The following is a 20,644-nucleotide window of genomic DNA, read 5'->3' on the forward strand; positions in this document are numbered from 1 at the left end:
ACTACAAACAGCCAAAAATACGAAGCTCTTCAGGCATCGGTGAAATCATCACTAGTAAACATGAGTAATAGGCTAACAAAAATTTAGGAGCCCTGCCACTGAGCAAATGCCTTTGTAATATTTATTCAAGAAGTCATAAATTCTAACCTGTGCTCACACAATACTCTTAGAGACATTCATACAAATTGGAGCTTATCAACAGAGAGAGCAAATACATATGAATCATTTCTTTAAAAATAAAAGGAGGCAAGGTAGAAGAAAATATTCTTCAGGGCTATATCTTAATTGGAAAAAACGTGATTGGTTAAAAGCCAAGTGCTGAACTAAATATCTGATAATTTTTCTTTCATAAGAAGCCTGTCTGTAACAGGCAAAGGTTTTCAACAACCTAGCTGAGCAATCTTGCTAACATTTAAAGTTGATTTTTAAACTCTAAAATTGGTATTCATTTCCTTAGACATGCTTTTAAGAAAGCATTCCCAGCTCTGAAAAAAAAAATCAGATAATCAAACTAAATATTCAGCAAAAAAGAATTCAGGGAAGGAATATGCTACTGTGAAAATAAAAGGTAATGAAGGCTTTGTTCACCCCTGTCTTCATGAATTGATGCAATTAGTGATGTCTTCCAGTAATGCAATATTTCGTAAAGAAGATACTACGTATATATCACACTTTTTAATTACTTAATATTTTTGGAACTCTAATCATTTCATAATTGTATGACTTAGTGAGTATGGCACTTTCATGTTCAGAAATGAGTTTTAGCCCACAGAAAAAAATCATTCAGGAAACAATGAGTCCATTTTTGGTTTTTGAACTTGCTTCAATAGTAACCTTACATTTGTTGAGTGTTGTTTAATTGTAAAGCACTTCCTTTTGTTCGTGTTGGCTTATGAAATAGAGCGTGCATGGGCTACATTGAACAGATGGAAAAACGTAAGACCAGAGAGGGTATGTGGCTTCCCCAGGACTAGGGTGGGCAACTACAGCCTGTGGACTCAATCTACTTGTGGCCTGTTTTTGTATAGACCATGAGTTAAGAGAAGCTCTTACATTTTGCCATTGGAGTTTACAAGTGAGTCCCACCCCTTCTCTTTGATGCATTGCCTGGGGCTGCTTTTGCACTACAACAGCAGAGCTGAATAGTTGCTGCAGAGACTGTGCAGCCCTCAAAGCCAAATATTTCCTCTCTGGCCTGTTACAGAAAAAGTTTGCTGACTCCTGCCTGAAGCCTACAGGGAAGCCATGAGCACAGCCCAGATTTTTAGGAACCAATCCAATGTTCTTTCCACTCAATCCTTTGCCTTTCCTTAAACCATTTCAGCATGTGGTTCATCCCAGGCATATGTCTGAGGGATAAGAGGATGTTTATGAAGCATGAAAGTAGCTACTTGAAGCAGAAAGAAAGAAGGTATTGAGAACAGAGCCAGATACATGAAATGAGGAGACCGAAGGTACACGGACTCATCTCCCAGTTTCACGGATCTGTGGAGGAGAAATTCTGCTCCAGGATGGATCAAATCCTGAATTTCACCCATACCTCATTTAGATAATTTATATGATGAGATTTGGAACCTTTTGAGTTGATACTTAGATTAGATATGAGATAGAGTTGATTCTGGAATGGATTAAGACTTTGGGGACTATTGGAATGAGGTGAATGTGTTTTGCTTGTGGGATAGACAGGAAGCTGGGTGCAGACCGTACTGAGCTGGATAGCATCCTCCCAAAGTTGAAGCAAACCTCAACCTCAGAAACTGACTATATTTGGAAATGGTGTCTTTGTAGATGTAATCAAGTTGTGATGAGGTCATTCTAGATTTGGGTGGGCCTAATCCAGTGGCTGGTGTCTTTATAAGAAGAAAATGTGGTCACAGACAGAGAGGAAAATGCCATGTGCACCCAGAGAAAACACAGGGCAGAGCTGTTCGCAAAGGGAGAGGCAGAGGACATCAGAGATTGCCAGCCATGACCGGAAGCTAAGAGAGACACAAGGAACAGTTTCCCCCAGAGCCTCTAGTTGCCACATACATTTCTCTCTCCAACCACCCAGGGTGAGGCACTTTGTTACAGCAGCTGTAGGAAACTCACAGAGATTAGTGATCAAGTGGACGTGGCCTATGAAAAAGAATTAAGATCAAGAGAAAAGGAGAAAATGGCAGAATGTCAAATCCCTTTTTGTTCCAAGTAAAAACTCGTTGCTCTAGAAGACCTTGAGGGAAAACAAAATCAAACCAAACCCAGAGACCTTGATTACTGAATCTGAGTGGGTTTTATAAACATGTAGCCAAGGTAAGGAGAACCAACTTGCACTTAAACATTTTCTTCCCATGAGGTCTGCTTACAAATCCATCCCTGAATTCCCAGCTTTCCCCAGCCACCCTTCTGTCACTGAGAAACCAAATGCATTTTACAACAGAGAAAAACAAATTAACTAAACCACAAGGATGTGCCTGACATACCTCTTCTTCTAATCCTAAATTTTCACAGATGGCCTAATTTTTAAAATACCTTGGACAGGGTGATGAAAAAAGAATGGCACAGATTCGAAAGACATAACAGTGTGTACTTGAAACAAATGTGTGAAAGGATCATCCGAGTTACTTTTAGAATCTCCCAATGGCTCATATACACCACTCACATTACTTGGCAGCGCATGTATTAATGGCTAATACCCCCTCTATACACATACTTTTCAGCTAATGTCCCCTCAACACATTTTTCAGAAAGTTGAAACTATAGGCAAGATACACTCCTTTATTTCTTCAAGACTGCAAGAATATGGTGGTAGACATGAATTTGTAGACACAATGTAAAAGTAAGTCTAAGATTTGGAGCATGCTGTGTTTTCCCATGTAATTCAGTCACTGAGAAATAAAAAATTTAGATTGATTGCTTTGAAAGTCTTTGTATATTATACAGGGTTCAGCACAAATAACACCCTTATTTTTATTACAAACTCTTTTATTACAAGGCCATAAGCATGTAATTCTCTAACATAACAATATCACACTCAAGCATACCATATGACATTTTGGGTGAAACATTCAAATTAAAACTATAAATTATTACACCCATATTATGACCCTACCAACCACACTCAAGCAGGCGTTATTTCTGCTGGACACTGTATGTATAAAACATACATGAATACAGGTGCCACAAGTTCATGATAAAGTTGTCCTCAGGGTCTATACAAAAGCCCATGCAGTGCTGGCTTTTTCAGCAGCTATATTTCTTTTTAACAGATCCTCAAGAGATTTATCTGAGACAGAATTTTTTTTCTTAAGCATCATGTCATGTTGTAATTTGGTATTATTTTAAATAAACTCTATTTCTGACCCACATGCCTAAGGAACTCAGACATAGTTCTTTCCCATTGATTTCGCGTGCCACCATACTGTATACAATTTTATTTGCCTACTCCTCCCACCACCCTGCCTCAATATTTCCTATGGTCTTAAACCAATTGTGTTTTAAACATTTCCAGTGGTGACAGGAAAGCCGACACCAGCTTGATATCATCATCACTTTGCCAGAGTCCACTGCTATTTGGGACACAAAGCATCGTTCTCATAAGCGATCATTTAACTCCCAAGAAGAGCTAACTCTCAAAATAAATAAACAAAGCCCCTGCTTTCTCTGAGTATCTACAGGGCATTTGTGAAAATATTTCCAAAGATGGGGAATTCTTAAAAAGTTGGCCATTATAAACCCAAGGTCTCCCTTGCTCCATGGGAAAACTAACTGGGTATCTCAGCTGAAAGGGAGCGCATACATGTCTTCCTTTTCTCCATGCCTGAAATAAGCACACTAAACAGCTGCCCACACATGCAAATCCCTGCACAGGGGACAGCCCACACTCCCTCTCTGCTAGAACTCCTGCATACACGAGACCACAGGGCTGACCACATTCATCACTCTTCTCAGACATTTGAGCTCAAGAGCCTCCTTTGGCCTCTGACCAAGGCAAGCCCCAGGAAGACTTTTTGTCCAAAATACACCTGCTAACAGAGTAGGAACACACAACCCCCCACACAGGGCCTACGCCCTTCAGCCTGTTACCTTATTCTGCTCACACGTGTACTGGATCCTCAGCGTGTCCATGGCTCTGACCATGGCCTGCATGGCGGTGAAGATGTTCTGGTACACCAGCTTCGTGAACCCCTTTCTGTCTTCATCACTGTAGCCAGAGCCGTGGATGATTCTCATTTGCTTGATAAAGGTGCTTTTGCCACTTTCACCAGTTCCTAACAAGACCAAACCAGTGAAACACAGTCAGCAGTCTTCAAAAAAACACACTGAGAGAGATAGGACCTCCTGGCAGGTGGGTCCATATCACAACTAACAGGCTGACGGGGTAAACTTGGAAAAGGCCTGTGGAATGCTGAGCCAGGGTAGTACTGTCCTAGATCCTGGGCAGAGGGGCCTTTACCCTGGACACTGTGCTTTAGAAGGCCTCAGATCAATCAATCAATTAGCATCTCTCTCAAATTTGCATAAACACTCACATAATTTATTAAGGACACGTGAGTGTCTGTGTCACTTGGAGTAATCTTGAACATCAGCTCTGTGACTAACACCGTTTAGGCCCCAGAGAACTGTTCCCCCACCCCCCTGAACCCAAGTCCTCAAAACAATTGGCAGCTGTGTCCGAAAGCTCCAGACACTGGAGGGTTCCCCCACTGCTACACCACAGTGGCAGTCATGGAGCTGCTCCAGAGCGCGGGACAGTGTGAGCTGCAGAAGTCCTGGCTGGGAGGAGAGGCTAATTCACTCGTCAAGCCCTTTCTTTGAGATCCCTGAACACAATCGGTTCTCGCACAATGAAGCACCTGCCCCGCTGTGCAAGTGTCTATATTTTCGTTCCTCCTCATATTCTAATTTGTCATTCAGGAGGTCCTCTAAGGCCTGCACCTGGCAGCCCAGGAACAGCTGAACGCAGCAAGTCATTTCAATTGTTCCTAAATTTGTACAGATGTCCAGGCATAACACGTGTGACATATGATGCCTGGGCTTCAGATTCACGTTCGGGCGAGACACTGCTTGAAAAGGCAATCAACATTGTTGTATAAGTGACGGAGATTTTTATGATGGAGTTAAAACAATTTCTACTCTTTTCTGTGATAAAAAGAATTTCTTGTGTGAAATCCCATCGCCATGTTTGGAACATGCTATGCCATATATATGCTTCATTTTTAAGTTTAAATATTGCTTTCAGAGTTTTGTTAACAATGCAGGTTGGTGTGCCCTCGGGAGGGCACAGTTTCTGCACACTGACATGACTGAGAGACGGTCCCAAACTAAAATGACTCCAGAAAAGTTGTACACTTCAAGTGTTGAATTGTATGGTATGTAAATTATATCTCAATAAAGCTGTTGCAAAGTAAAGGTGTCTAACTCAGTATTTCTGTTAACACAAAACTATATAAATATCTTAGTTAAAACAATATTATTCTTGCTTTTTAAAAAACTTTATTTTGTTTATTTTGAGACAGGGGAAGGGAGGGAGAAAAAGGAGAGAAACATCAATGTGTGGTTGTCTCTCACACATCCCCAGCTGGGTACCTGGCCCAAAACCCAGGCATGTGCCCTGACTGGGAATTGAACCAGCAACCTTTTGTTTCGCAGGCTCAGCCCACTGAGCCACACCAGCCAGGGCTGATTTTTTTCTATAAAAAAGACAAACATTATGGGATAGGAAATTATTAATTATAAAATCTTTATTTTGTTACTCCAGTGTCTCACTGACTCACCAGAACACCCAGTGTATTTATAGTTAAATTCAATTATCTTTAATACTTTGTCAACTCTGAGTCATAAAAAAAACATAGTTGTATATATCTTTTTTGACATTTTAGCTATAGAGACATATTTGTCATGGTAGGAAGATTAGCTTCATAATAACCCATAACTGTTAAGACTTAAGGGAAATGGGTCCACATTTGCACTCAGATCAGGGCCCTGAGAAACACTTAAGGGACTCATTTTTTTTTTCTTGTGGATAATTGAGACACCTCTTAGTGTTTGATAAGATTTTTCCTTGTAAGAAAAAATAATTTCTTCAGATCTACTTTTTCAGAACACACATCAGCTTTTTGGTCTGTGTCTCTAACTTCAGCTCAGAACCCTCAATGACTTCGCACTCCGCTCACAAAGACAGATGCAAGTTAACACGGCCAACAGGCTGTATGGCCCGGCCCCTCCGTCCTCACCAGCCACTTCTCACAATGCACTTTCTTCTGCTCTCTGCACTCCAGCCACATGTTCAGACCCTCCCTTCTTGCAACCTAGACACATGCTTTGTACACTCTTAGAGTGGTCTTCCTTTGTCCTACTCACCTTTGCTCTTGGCCTGGCCTGGCCTCCCTGTCAAGGTCAAGTGTTTGTATTCTAGGTTCTCCTGGTTCCATGAACTGCTCCTTGCAGCACCTGTTCCTGTACTTGGTCCCATCAGTGTTATTCTCCTTGTCACACATGTCACCCCTACCAGACTGTAAGTCCCCTAAGGGAGGTGCAGCCATGTTGGTCGGCACTCATACTTTCTCTCCTTATGCCAGGTGTAGTGCCTCACACTTGGCACATGCTTAATAAGCTTTGTAAAAATGCTGGTAAAATAGACATAAAATTTACCATGTAAATCTTTTTAAGTATATAGTTCAGTAGCACTAAGTACATTCACATTACTGTACAGTCAACCTCCAGGACTCTTTACATCCTGCAGAACTGAAACTCCATATCCATTAAACAACTCCCCACTTCTCCCTCCCCCTGGCAACCACCGTTTGATTTCCTGTCTCTGGAAATTTGACTACTCTGGGGGCCTCATATAAGTGCACTCATACAGTATTTATCTTTTTGTGACTGGCTTATTTAACTTAGCATAATGTCTTTAAGTTTCATTCATACTGTCACCTAGGTCAAAATTTGCCTCCTTTTTAGGGCTTGAATACTATTCTAGTATTTTTAAATACACGATAGTGACAAAGAAGTCATCTAGTCTCAAGTACTACACTATCCATAGCATAGGAAAATTGAGTGGGTCATCCTCTCTCAACTCCCCGTGCTTTGTAGGTAGAAATGACTTCAACCATGGCAGAACCACCCCCCAAGATGGCCAAGCATGAGGCTTATCCTGATTCTCTGAGACCCTTTCTGGTATTCTTCCAGTCCCAAGGATGGTGAATACAAGAGTATGCTCCAGGTGCTCTCTACAGATGACCTCCTCTAATCCTCATAGTCACCCTACAAGATAAGTGCTATTAGCATCATCTTTATGTTACAGAGGAAAAAACTGGGACTGAGTAACCTTTGCCAGGTCACACAGCTTGCGAGAGGAAGAATGAGGATGTTCAGGCAATCGGACTCTATGGGCAAACTGTTTTACTGGAGAAAAAAGTCAGAGTCATGACCAAAAGGACATAGTTATACTGTTCTAATGAGGACAGATCTGAAGTTCACAGCCACACACTGAACTCTGAGCCCAGCAGACCCACTATCTTGCAGGCACTCGCTGCCGGGGCATGAGGAAGAAATTTCAGACAGGTGAGCGTCCTCAGGAGCAGTCTCACTGTCACCTCACTCCCACCTCCAGAGGCAGGGAAAGTGGGGGCTGTCTTCCCACATCAGAGAGGAGGAACCCGGCTGTGAGTCAGCAAACAAGGGAAGGTAGGTGCAAATGCAGAACCTGGGCTAGAAGCCAGGCCGTCAAGCCTTCAAGGCTCAGCACAAATATCACCTCCCCTGAGGGAATTTCTTCCCCTCTGTTCCCCAATAGCTAGACATGTCCTCTTTGAGTTCTCAAAGCACCTGTGGACACCCCAGTGAAGCACACACCCTAACCACTTGTTTGCAGATAAGCCTCTCACAACATCCTTAGTTGAGTAATGGTGAAGCTTGGGATTCACTCATTTGGGCACCACAAACACCGTGCCTGCTCCATAACCAGCTCTCAAAGAATGGGTACGTGAAGTCATGATGGGAACAAGCGTGGGAAGTCACAGTTCTCCTCCAAAGGTCTTATGTCATGGACAACTGCAGAAAAATGTGATATAAGTTGTCTGAAGATGATCATGATGAGAACAGGTGCCCCTGAAGCCACCATTTTAACAATGACTCTTGGCTGCCTAAACCCTGTACGATAATTTGATGACCTATGGGAAGATCCTACCCTGTCAGAGCATGGTCCGAAGTCCCTGCTCAGATCAGATCTCTGCTCCTGCAGACTCCTGGGCTCCCTGCGCCTCCTCCCGTCTGTGATGATCTGTGATGCTTTCCTGTATTCCACCGCAGCAAGGTTGACCTCTGGTCTAGCGCTACTTTACCCCAAGAAAGTATTGACACTTACTTTTATATTCCACATACCACAAAGCTTAGATGAATGGAGAGATTATATAACTATCTCAAGGCAAACTGATTTTGGGCCTGAAGCAAAAAAAAAAAAAAATCAGTCAAGACTCAGCCTAACTGCAAAACTAGAGAATCCTTTTAGTTATAAAGACTGTTCATTTACAAGAGTTTAAAGCACCCCCTACCACGCATCACAAACATAGACACATTTCTAAAAGTCATTGATTTTTGCTTTTGGACATGGAGCAGGTTTTAAAAATGTTTTTAACGATTAATATTGAGTAAAAGAGAACATGTAAATGTATTTGATTAACACCAATACTTCCAAGTATTCTTCAGCTCTATATTGTGGTTGTTTGAAGAATAAAAAACCAAATATGGAACAAAAGAGGACAAGTTAAAGGCAAAGTGCTTGAAAGATGCTGGCCACCGGGGGCTGAGTTCACGACAGTAGAGACTCAGTGTGGGAGGTTCTCGTGCTCTCATCTAAGCCCCAGCACAACCCAGTGAGTTTCTCCTTTTTCCAGAAGGGAAGCTGGAACTCAGAAAGACCAAACAGTTTATTTAATCTTTGTCCAAGGTCTAAGTTTGTTCAAGGTCGCCCATCTTGGAAGTGTTGGATCTGGGGTCTAAATGTTGGGGTGTGCACTTCCCAAGATAACATCATGTGCTAGTTTTACACTGAGTGCTTCTCCAAATGAATGACGGCCACACCCTCCTATTGGCGTAAGCACAGGCTTCATCTGGTGCTGAGATTCTAACACTTGGGACTGTATCTTTAATCTTTCAGAGCTCTGCTCCAGATGAGATGTTTGCAGCAGCAGATGGGGGCTGAAGGGAGAAAAGGCAGGAGACAAGGGTCTATCTGCAGTGACAGCTGTGACTAGACCATGGGGACCAGTAAACTCAGGCTGAGGATCTGAGTTGAGTTTCCTCACTGGTTCTAAACAGAAACTCAACATTTGGACCTTGAGTGTAACCATTTATTCTACACAAGTAAAAGAAAAATTAAAGGATATAACTTTTAGAAAGGTATTAGTGATTGAAGGATTAGGTGGCTTAGCTTTTACATCCCACCTAACTGCTCATCGAATGTGTGGTTTGGGTCAGTAGCATGGGTCCACTCTACTCTCTTTCTTGTCTTTTGGTGATGACTTTCTCACCCAGCCCTGCAACCAATGTGCTGGTGGGGGGCCCCTCTGCAGCCTGAACAGCTGTAGAAAGAGAGGCAACTTGAGCCTTCAACTTGGGCACAGCTTTTGATTGAGAGGTGAACTCTGCTATCAGGTAACTAAGGGATTCAGTAAGAGGCCAAAAGGGGGGGAAAGGAGCCACGTGGGAGGACAAGGGAGGGGCAGGGAGGTGTTGGAGTGAGGAACCACTCTGAGCAGCCCAGAAAGACTTTTGCTCCCTGACGCAAATCTGCTAAAACACAGATGTGGAAAGAAATATAATTACAATATTGTTTCTAGATTCTGTTTCAAATATAAGTAAGGTAAAGGGCTCTCTTCTCCATTTAGTTTTTGCTTCATGGTTTTCATATTTGGGGGGAAATAACAACAGTGGTTATAAGTACTTTTAAACTTTCATTAAGACATTCTTGCTTAGTATCCCCCTACCACCACTGTAATAAAATCAGTGGGTAAGTTCTGGGTAAGGCAGGCACTCTGACCTCCTGGCTGATATCCAACGTGCTTCTCTAGGAAGCCTCGGATAATCTCCCTGAGTCTCTCACTCACTGTAAAGGCCTGCCCCTGCCTCCCCCAGCTCCTCATACATGACTTCTTTCCTTTTCCAGAGTAGACGCTCACTAAGTGGTTAAATTGAACATGCACAGCTTGCTACTCTGGTGAGGTTGGCATACATTGGTAACATGTGCTCTATTTTAACTTGAAGCTCACCTCCACCAGCTTCCTGCTTTCAGTGGGTGACCGGTGCACACCTCCACTTGGCAGGTCTGGGGCTTTCCTATGAGACACTTGCTCCTGGCATTGGTGTCCCCAAAACTCATTTCTATACCTACCATGTGATTTTTATCATATTCATATACCACCTGTATGCTTATTTAATCTTTTACATTCTTTTACTTAAATAATCTTGTTATGAAAGGAAACATGACAGTCATAAATGAAAAACCAACATCGTCTTCCATGATCAACCAAATTAAATATATTATAATAAAGTAAATAAATCCAGTGATATTCTAACTAAAAACATCTTGGCTGTCACCAGTGATTGGGTATCATATTTTGAAAAACAATACACACAAATTATTGTCCTCTTTACATGAAATGTACCCTTCTATATCACATCCTTAAAGGAATTTCCACCCTTTCTGTCTAGGGGCTTCTTGAACCTACCTAAGACCTCACCCAAACATGAAAAAATGGGGTTGAAACTCACGTCATTGAAAAACAGCCAACACGATGTCTTTGCACTAAAATTCTAAACTCTTTCTATGATTTGAGAAAGCAGTATGAGGTTCATGTTTCAGCTTCATTTAAAATAAGCAGAAAGGCTCATGAAGAAAAAGAAAGTTGCTTTTTAGGAGTTATGAGGGAACAGAGGCCAAAGCAAAATAAATCCTTTCTAAGTGATGGACCAAGGACATCTAAAGAGAAAGCCAATTGTTCTCCAGTTTCTCTGTGCTCTTGAATACAGACCAAGTCGCCGAGAGCCAAGGCCAGGGGCTGATAAGGCTCTGAGATGGGCAAAGCCCTCTTCAGTAGTCGGTGATGTTTTCTAAAACCATCTGTGAGAAGTCATTGTGTTTTAGGTCAGTTTTACAGAACATATACAAGACAAAATGTAAATCAGAACAAAAATGAGAACACAATTCTGGACATTGTTCGCATGGTCTGTGAGACCAATGGGCTTAGAAGTGGGTCTGGTCTGGACTACTGATGTGACCCACCCACCGGCTGGCTCTGTAAGCATAGGGCCTTGTTTCTTTTGTTCCCAGATATCTTTGGCGCCTAGAACAAAGCACATTGTAGTGCCCTAATACCGTATTTTTCAGACTATAAGATGCACTCCCCACCAAATTTGGGAGGGAAATGGGGTGTGTCTTATAGTCCGAATGTAGCGTACCTGGCTCATGTTGGGGGGGGGGGGTGGAGCAAGGTCACAGGTTTTTAAATATTTTACCACATTTTTTGCTTCAAATTTTTTCCCTATTTTCCTCCTTTAAGACTTAGGTGTGTCTTATGGCACAGTGCATTTTATGGTCCTAAAAATAGGGTAAATGTCCATAAATGGGTATTTGTTGACTAAGGCAACCAGGATGATCACTGTTTTGGAAGGCAACAGGAAGTAGGTTTTCCTACCTAAGGGAAGGCTCAGAATTGATTGGGTAAATCTGAGTGTACAAGGTTACCTCACACAGAAGCAGGCACCCTGCCACTTGCCCTTTCCAGTGAGGAAACTTAAGACCCAGTGCTAGCCACACAAGGAGGCAGGTTCAGGTTCAGTATCACGGTTTCCTGGTAGTGGAGATAGATGAGTTAAGAAAATTACTTTCGGAATCTTTGAGCAGGGGTGTTCTCAGAAGCATGGGGGGCTGAGAGTGATGAGACTTTGGGGCATTCTGCTTGGCCCCCTCTACCTTGCAGCTGACTCTGGGCAGCGGCCACCCCCCTCAGTGGGGGTTTGTGCACCTGTGAGAGCTGCAGTCTTGGAACTTGTTATTCTAGTTTTATGAGAGAATCTGGCTAATGCTGGGGAAAATTCCAAGCCATTCACTGCTGCTTTGGTCCTAATGTTTGTGTCCCTCCTCCCTGAAAATCAACCTCATGAATTGAAAATCTAATACCTGAGGTGATGGTACTAAGAGCTTTGGGAGGTAATTAGGTCATAAGAGTGGACCCCTAATGAATGGAATTAGCAGCTTTATAAAAGAGAACCCAGAGAGCTCCCTTGCCCCTTCCACCACGTGAGGAGACAAGGAGAAGTCTGCAGTATGGAAGAGAACACTCATCAGAACCCAACATTGATGGCACATGACCTCCAAATTCCAGCCTCCAGACTGCGAGAAATGAACAACAGAAATTTATTACTCACAGTCTGGAAGATGGAAGTTGGAGATCAGATGCCATTAAGGTTGGGTGCTGATGAATACCAGTCTGTGGTATTTTGTTATAGCAGCCTGATGAACTAAGATACCTACCCAAGTGCCATCCAGTGGAGAAGAGAATACTCAAGAAAAATGCAAATTTTTGGCTCCTCCTCAGTTCAAATCTGACTGGCACTTGAAGGAGCCTGGGAATACGCAATTTTTAACCAGCGCTCCAGGGGTTCTGATGCACCCAGTTCACGGACCAGGGGAAGCACTTCTTCAGGGCTCTTCCAAGGGGAACCTCTGCTAATATAACCTACTTGGGACTGAATGCTCAAGTTTTTACATCATGTTCAGCTTAGCTGATGGGTTTTTATACCAAGTTCTAATTTCATTTCTGCATAAATAAAATATCCCCGTGTGAGCTCTGTTTTTCAAGATCCAGAGGAAAACTGTATTTAAAGTGCCATAAAGGGTTACTTATTTAAGTCAGCCCTGCTTCTGCCCAGCCCCCATGTCACATCACAACTCTGTCTCCTTTCCCAGCTCCTGTGTTTGCAATTAGAGGCGCTATTTTTCACCATAAAAGGAGAAGTAGCAATGTCCTAGGCAACACAGAATTGTAAACAATTGGAAACAGGGCTCTTGGCTGTTCTCTCAATAAAAGGGGTGAATACAAAGCTTTTGAAACAAGAAAACAAAGCTGAAAGAAATTAAGTGATGAGGCTCAACAGACAGTATGAGATTTCAAAAAAACTAACCATAAAACAATGGAGCAAAGTTCAAAAGACACTGTATTATATTTAATAGTCTACTTATTTCATTAATCTGCAGAATTATGTTTATTGACTAACCAATAACAACAGGAATTATAACTATTTCTCTTTACTTTATGTCATCTTTGGGCCTCATTTTGATCAAGAAAGTGCATGCAAGTTCAAAGTTAATTTCTGATCTCAGATAAAGCCAAAAGTTCATGTTAACAAATTTTTATCAAAAAGAATTTTTGAATAATTGTTTTTCTAATTGGAAGTACCAAAAAATAATGCACTTCTCATATTTAAAAAGTTTAAATCCAATAAATTCCGTATGAGCTCACTTATATGTGGAATCTAATGAACAAAATAAACTGATGGAACATCTTCAAAAAGAAACAGAGGTGTCATACATGGAACAGACTGACAGCTGTCAGAGGGGAGGGGGTTGGGGGACTGGGTGAAAGAAGGTGAAGGGATTTGCCAAAGAACATATACACACAGCACATAAGCACATCGACAGATAGCAGTGTGATGCTGGCCAGAGGGAAAGGGAGGGGAAGGGAGGGGAAGGTGGGCAAATGGGAGAAAATTGAAGATGGAAAGAGACTTTGATTGGGGTGATGGGCACACAATGCAGTGTACAGGTAATATTTTATTGGGTTGTACACTTGAAAACTGTATGGTTTTGCAAATCATCACCCCAATAAATTCAATATAAAAATGCAGTAACACAACAAGGCTAATTTTTACTCTAAAGTAGTTTGCACCATTTACCCATACAATCAAATTTCTGTAATTTACTATAAATGTGATGTGGTATTCTTTAAAAATCCAATACAAATGTTTAGCTGAGTACTAACTGTTTTGTGTCAAGAAGCAGATGTCATTGACTGATAGGCATTTCTTGTATACAGTCACATGATCTAGAGATCTTTGTTACTTGCCAAACATTATAACTGACCCTTCTATAAAGAGTTATACAGCTTTGCTCTCTTTATGTCAATAACTCATGTGCATGAGTCAGGACAAGTAGCAAAATATACAGAATCTTAATAATTGCTTGTTAGTGACAAAACGCTATTATGGAAGATGCCCTGGACATCAATGCCTTTTGCCTTAAAATGAGTAAGACACACAAAGGATAGGGAGAAAACTACTCAAATAAGCTCTATAGCTCACAGCTGAAATATTAGTGATTCCATTAGAAGGGCAATTCAACTTACTTATAAGGAAGGTCATGAGATCACTTTCTGTTCTTTGACTCTGACTTGCTTTACTCTCCAAAAGAACAAATAGTAAGCACTTTCATAAATGGTTTTAGAATCTTCCACAGTTCACTGCTCCTCCTAAAAATGAATATCCACCCATTCTTACAGAACTGTTCACCAAGAAATCCTAATGCCAGGGCACCAGCAAGACTTTGACCTCTCAAACGTGAAAGAGTATGAGGCATAATATAACCCGAGAACGGTGAACACCAGAATGAGTCTAAAATCAGAATTTGTTCTTGTTCTAGTTATTATCGTCCAATAGTTTCATTTTGCTATGTTGAAAAAGAAAGAGGAGAAAGACTAGTAAACAGAGAAAAATTTCTTAAGGGAAAAGAAAGAAGCAAAAGAGAAAATGAATTTATAATCTTTAAGCCATGATGAGTGCAGGCAAGTAGACAAGTTACCATTTTGAAACACAATCATTTGGCTGAAAGACCAGCAACTACGGAGTACCAGACCTACTCCACTACCCATCCTCCCCCAGTCCCAAAGGTAAATTGAAATGAAAATAAATGTTAGTTAAACAAAAGGGCAATTAAGTGTAGGATTAGGTAAAGAACTGAAGCATGGGATTCCAAACTGTAGGGCTTCGAAAGCACAAAGCACTGTCGTCCATCCGCCTGAGACAGAATTGTTCCCCTTAAGTCCTTCCCGTGATTCTTATGGTATATGAAATGAGTTTCACTCCAATTTAAGTAGATGTACAAATAGCCATATGGTGCTTTTCCAGTTCATCATCATAATCAAAATATGGGACTTTACCCTTGAGAGGTCCAGTTTAAGTAACTGAGAGATATTGGCAAGGATAAAATTCAGGCCATGTATTTTTTGCTTTCCTTTTTCTACCTCAGTAGCCTGCTGCCTCCCAGGTCAACTCATCACACAGCTCCAGCATCACTTTTCTCACGAATCCCCCTGAATTCCCAGGTAGAAGACTCATAATCTTCCTGTTACTACTATCTCTTTACATACCATTCTTACTACATTTTGTCATGACACTTATAGATTTGTATGTCTTCTCACTAGTCTGTGATTTCCCTTAGGTCAGGAACTCTCTTTTCTACCTTGGGCAACACCTGCCACAGAGTAGGTGCTCAATAAGTGCCTGGATATTGCAAGAATTACCTGATACCACTTTCCTTAGCACTCCTCACCTAATCACCATGCAGCCTTGGAATCTTTCCAACCATTTCAATTCAGTGGAGCCTTTCCCAAAGTAAACGAGATATATCCTCCCGCTTTCATTCTCCTCTCAACCCCCATATCAACAAACAAGCCTGTGCCTACTCAACTCTTGAGTCTCATCAAATGGTCTTCATTACAGTTTCACCCACTGAAAGAAACACATTTCTTTCCTTTTGTACAACCATGAATCAATAAGTTCACAATCCAATGGAAGATGTGCTTGGCCCGTCCAAACATTATTTACTGAGCATACATTGAGTGCCTAGGTTGGGCGTTAATTGTAGGGCGTGCATCTTCCCCATGGTGGGCAGTGCGGCTCCCTGGTACCCTTCCCTCCAGGCCAAGGTCCCTTTGAACCTCAGTCTCCCAGACCCATGAGCTCCAGAACCACTAAGATCAAAAGATTTGGGCAAGAATTTTTCAATGTGTCTCTCACAGATATCCAAAAGAGTTCCTTAAATATATATATTTAATTTAAAAAAATCTAGTGAATGGTTCATGACTAATAGCAATTTCCAGCCCCCTCATCAAGCTCCCTCTCTGCGTGTGCACAGTTCTCTCTGCTCGTGGCTGGACTCCTCTCTGCAGGGCCAATTAGAATGAGTAGTCTGACCATATCTTCCAGTTGCCCAGGACCAGCCCTGTTGTCTTGAGATAATTACTAATAGTATCTTTTTTTATTCTCAAAAGTGTTCTAGTTCAGCCAATAAAGTACATGGCCACCCTCAGTATAACTGCTGGACTGGGGATGGGAGGGACTTTACAGCCGGCTCCGGCCTTACAACTCTAATTTACTGCTTAAGCATACAGCCCAGGAGGAGAAAATCCATGACCTCCACCTTAGGGAAAAAAAAAAAAAACAGCTTTTCAGTAAGACAATTACAGGAGTAGCTAACATGTTTCTTATGTTGGGAGAATATACTTTTGACCCTGCTATAAAACCAGCTGAACAATGGAACCAACCAGCTGCTTCGTTACTGGCAGGGGGAAAATGTATTCAGAAGGGGTCATTTCAACTAAAAGAAATCTGTATATGAAATAGCTATTATCTCTATTAATTATATCTCCAGTGACCTACTTATAAAAAACAAAGCTTTCCACCAAAAGTCAATCCAATGTCTCCTTTAAGGTTGTAATTAAACACATAAAAGAAACTCTGTTGTTTTAAGGCAAAAGTAAAGAGGCAAATAAGCTCTCTCTCTTCGAGTCTGCCAGCACTGGGATGGCTTTGCTGTGACCACAACCAGGGTTAGTCCCGGGAGGTGTGGGGAAGCAAAGGAGGATGATTTGGGCCTTACTCTCATCTTACCCCAATGACACAGACATGCACTTGGGGCCTTTTCCCTGGAATGATGGAGAAGGCAGGACAGCAAATCATTACAGCCAGGGACTCAGCCTGGCTGAGTATTTTTTTGACTCAGCCTGGGGTTGAGTATTTTTTTTTTCTTGGAACTATCGGGCCTGTTTGTGCTGGAATCCCAGATTTTTAACTAATTAACTGTGTGACTTTAGGCAAATTACTTAAGTTCTCTAAACCTCAGTTTCCTCATCAATGAAGTATACAGCATAATGCCAGTCCCATCATCATTTGTTGTGAGAATTAAAATCACTCGAATTCTAGAAAGCAGTATTCGAATATTATTATTATTATAAGGGGTAGGGAGATCACCATGGAAATGCAGAGGAAAAACGAATGCAGTGGTGTGGAAGATTGAATGTATTCGAGAGACAAGATTAGCAACAGGAACTGTAATCTTTTCGAGCCCAGGAACTTGTTGGCATTTCTGAAAATAATGGGGACGTTAGGAAGTAGTGCCTGTGTCAGTTTCCTAGGCTGCTATAATAAATTATCATGAACTGGGTGGCTTAAAACAATAGGAAGTTATTCTCTCCCTGTGGCTCTGGGGGAAAATCTATTCCTTGTATCCCCCCTAGCTTCAGGGTGATTGCTGACCATCCAGGACGCGGCCTGGTCTGTGACAACAGAACTCCAATCTGAGCCTTTGTCTTCACATGACCGTCATTCCTCTGAGTGTGTCTGTGTCCAAATTTCACTCATCTTCTACGAACACAGTCATAGTCTACAGGGACCAGTCAGGGTCCACTCTAATCCCAGAGGACTGCATCTTGACTTGATTACATCTTCAGAGACCCTATTCCAAATAAGCTCACATTCACAGGTGCCAAATTCATCATGAATCGGGCGGCACTCTAGTCAACCCAGGACTGTGTCTGTTTGGGAAAGGCAACTGCATTGTCAACCCTCAGAGAAAGTTGATGCAACAATTTTGGTAGGAATTTTACAGACATAAAAAGAGCAAAAGGGGATTCCTGCACATTTTCTAAATATAATGAACATTTTAAACTTCCAGCATGAGGGACAAGGGCTCTTTGCTTTTTCCACTTGTCTTAACCATCATTTGGACTGTTTCTTGGATGCCAAAGAATTTCCTCTTTAGAGCTTCCCCCCTCACATTTTCTATGTGAAGCAACTTCCTCAACTAAAGTTACTTTATATAGGGACTACAGTCAATAATATTATAAGATTTCTGTATGATGTCAGGTAAGTATTTATTGGGTGATCACTTTGTAAGTTATATAAATGTCTCCTCACTATGCTGTACATTTGAAGCTAATAAAATAAGGTCTGTCAACTGTAATTAAAAAATTAAAAAGTTTTGTAAAAAATAAAGTTACTTTTTGGGGGGTAAATGTGGGAGAGCTCATTATGTTTCGGTTTCAGCAAGGCAACATCAATTTAATTCCATCAGCAGCTATCCCGGAAGTTTGGACTCTGGGATCCCATTCCCATTTTATTTGGTCAATATATTGTTCAACATTTTCATTTTTTAATTTTTTTCAGGGGAGAGCACGAACATAGTCCCCCACTTCCACAGATTACGCAGTCAAATTTCCCACATTTGGGAAAATCGCAGGGGTCAGCACATCCGGAATGCAATGGATAAGCTGCTACCTGGGAAAAACACCTTGCGTGATCATAGTATCTCCCCTGCCAGGTAAGTTAGCAACATTTTTTTAAAGATTTTATTTACCTATTTTTAGAGAGGGAAGGGAGGGGGGGAGAGAGAGAGAGACATCAATGTGCGGTTGCTGGGGGTTATGGCCTGCAACCCAGGCATGTACCCTGGCTGGGAATCGAACCTGGGACACTTTGGTTCCCAGCCCGCACTCAATCCACTGAGCTACACCAGCCAGGGCTAGCAACATTTTATTTTTAATTGGAATTTCCTGGTTTGCTAATTCCACACAAACCCTCCCACATTCTCCCCTAGTCCCACTGTCTTGTACCAGGTTCAGTCACACACTTACGGTACCTGCTGAAGCCTGGAAACAAGACTGGGCCAGCGCTGAACTCCAGGCTCCCTGGAGCCCCACGGCCCAAAACCCACCCTCCTCCCCAGCTAGGACCGTCATTTTACTCCATTTCACCCCAAATTCCCTCGTCCCACAGTTCTGAGCCAGCCACTTCCCCTTATTACTCAGTTATTTTGTAACTATTCTCAGGTCAGTTTTTGTCTCCCCCACAACTGAATTACACATAGTTTTCTGTTTTGCATCCTCCCACAGCGCCTAGCCCAACCACCTGCACAGAACAGACACTTGAATGGGTGCTGGCTAAAAACAGAAGGGCCACTGAGACAGCATCCTGCAGTCATTCCCACTGTCCAGGGCTGGACGTGGTGCCACCCTCAGAGTTGGACAAGGTTGCTTCAAACTCCTTCTGGCCCTCTTTCATCTTTCTCCACCCAAGGGGGCAGTGAGGCCACAGGGCCAAGGGGACATGCTCACTTGTAATTCACGTCCCCTCCTCAGCTTCAAGACCATGCTCCAGGCTCTCGAGACCCTGACTTTCACTGCCCAAATGGCCCCAAGTCCACTTTCAGAGTCTATGTGGGCCTTTCCTCAATCCATCCTCTTGAGTGCAAACATCCCATCAGTGTGTGTGTCCCCAGGCCTAAAGTGCAGCCAAGGCACAGAGGTTTGTGAGCGGGTGTGGACAAAGCTTGGATGTGCTGGCCTGAGTGCATGAAAAGCCCTTTGCATTGTGTGTAGGGGGTGGTGGCGGCAAGAAGACACCAGCCAGGGGCTTCTGTTTGTGTTCCTACCCATGCCCTGGCTTTGTTAAGTGCTTGCCTGGCTCAATACACACTCAGGGTGAACGAGATCAACCTCAATCACAAAATTTTCTTATTTACCTAGGACATGCCTTCCTGGTCTGGGTATATTTGGTATAGATCCACCCAGTAGAGAAAATCTGACTTTTAAGTTATTTGCTGAAAGGAAAACAGACTAAAATAGAGAGTACTTGTTTCTACCCAGGGTCTTTAAGAACTGAAGGAAACTTTGAAAGCACATTAAGAATGGTATATGTTATTTGCTAAATATGTGAGGATTCTTCTGAGTTAGCCAGTATTTCTGAACCTAGGACACTTGGGAGTGATGTCATGTGATCACATTAACCATCCACCCTGAAATAACCATTATCACAGGGCAAATTGAGGTGCCAAATACATACATTATCATAACATGGATTTAAGTTAGGCACTACAGTGTGAAGTCATAACATGGATTTAAGTTAGGCATTACAGTGTGAAGTCAATTTGATAATACTACTTAAAAATGCATTTAAAATATCTTCAAAGTAGCCATACTTCATATGTTCTCCTATCACCCAACTATTCTCTACGCTTTGAAATCCAAACAGAATCTAATGGGAGATGGAAATGAGATGATCTTGGAAGGACTTTGCCGAAGTCTGATTGCCCACAGGAGAAATAAGATTGCTAATGGGCTACAGTGTGCTTATTTAAATGGTCACTCTCATATTCACTCTTGTACACTGGAAACTTAGTTATATTAGGTCTCAAGATCCGATTTGAGATTTTTTCCTTACTGCTTATGATACTGTGGGTCTAATTCCCATTTCTGAATCCTCCAAGGAAATGAAAATTCAGTTCTGATTTTCTTGATGAAAATAGTAAATATTTTCATGCAGTCCACTTAGT

The 20,644-nt window shown here is 41.9% G+C and overlaps 1 protein-coding gene and 1 non-coding gene across 4 annotated transcripts in view; both read right to left on the bottom strand.

Annotated features, from left to right (window-relative positions):
• GNA14 (G protein subunit alpha 14) overlaps positions 1-20,644 on the bottom strand; it is a 160,903-nt gene that overhangs the window by 66,196 nt on the left and 74,063 nt on the right. For all 3 annotated transcript variants that reach the window (XR_006785918.1, XM_045840980.1, XM_045840981.1), the window contains exon 2: positions 4,066-4,250. Coding sequence is in view for 2 of the 3 variants with exons in the window: in XM_045840980.1 (XP_045696936.1) it covers positions 4,066-4,250 (185 nt within the window). In the remaining variant the exon portion in view is untranslated. The remainder of the gene's footprint in view (positions 1-4,065; positions 4,251-20,644) is intronic.
• On the bottom strand, positions 18,478-18,642 carry LOC123820320. Its single transcript, XR_006785950.1, has one exon. It is a non-coding gene; the product is annotated as a U1 spliceosomal RNA (small nuclear RNA).

Source organism: Phyllostomus hastatus, unplaced genomic scaffold (assembly GCF_019186645.2).
Source record: "Phyllostomus hastatus isolate PE091 unplaced genomic scaffold, TTU_PhHast_1.1 phas_contig_34, whole genome shotgun sequence".
In the NCBI taxonomy this organism is placed as follows: Eukaryota; Metazoa; Chordata; class Mammalia; order Chiroptera; family Phyllostomidae; genus Phyllostomus; species Phyllostomus hastatus.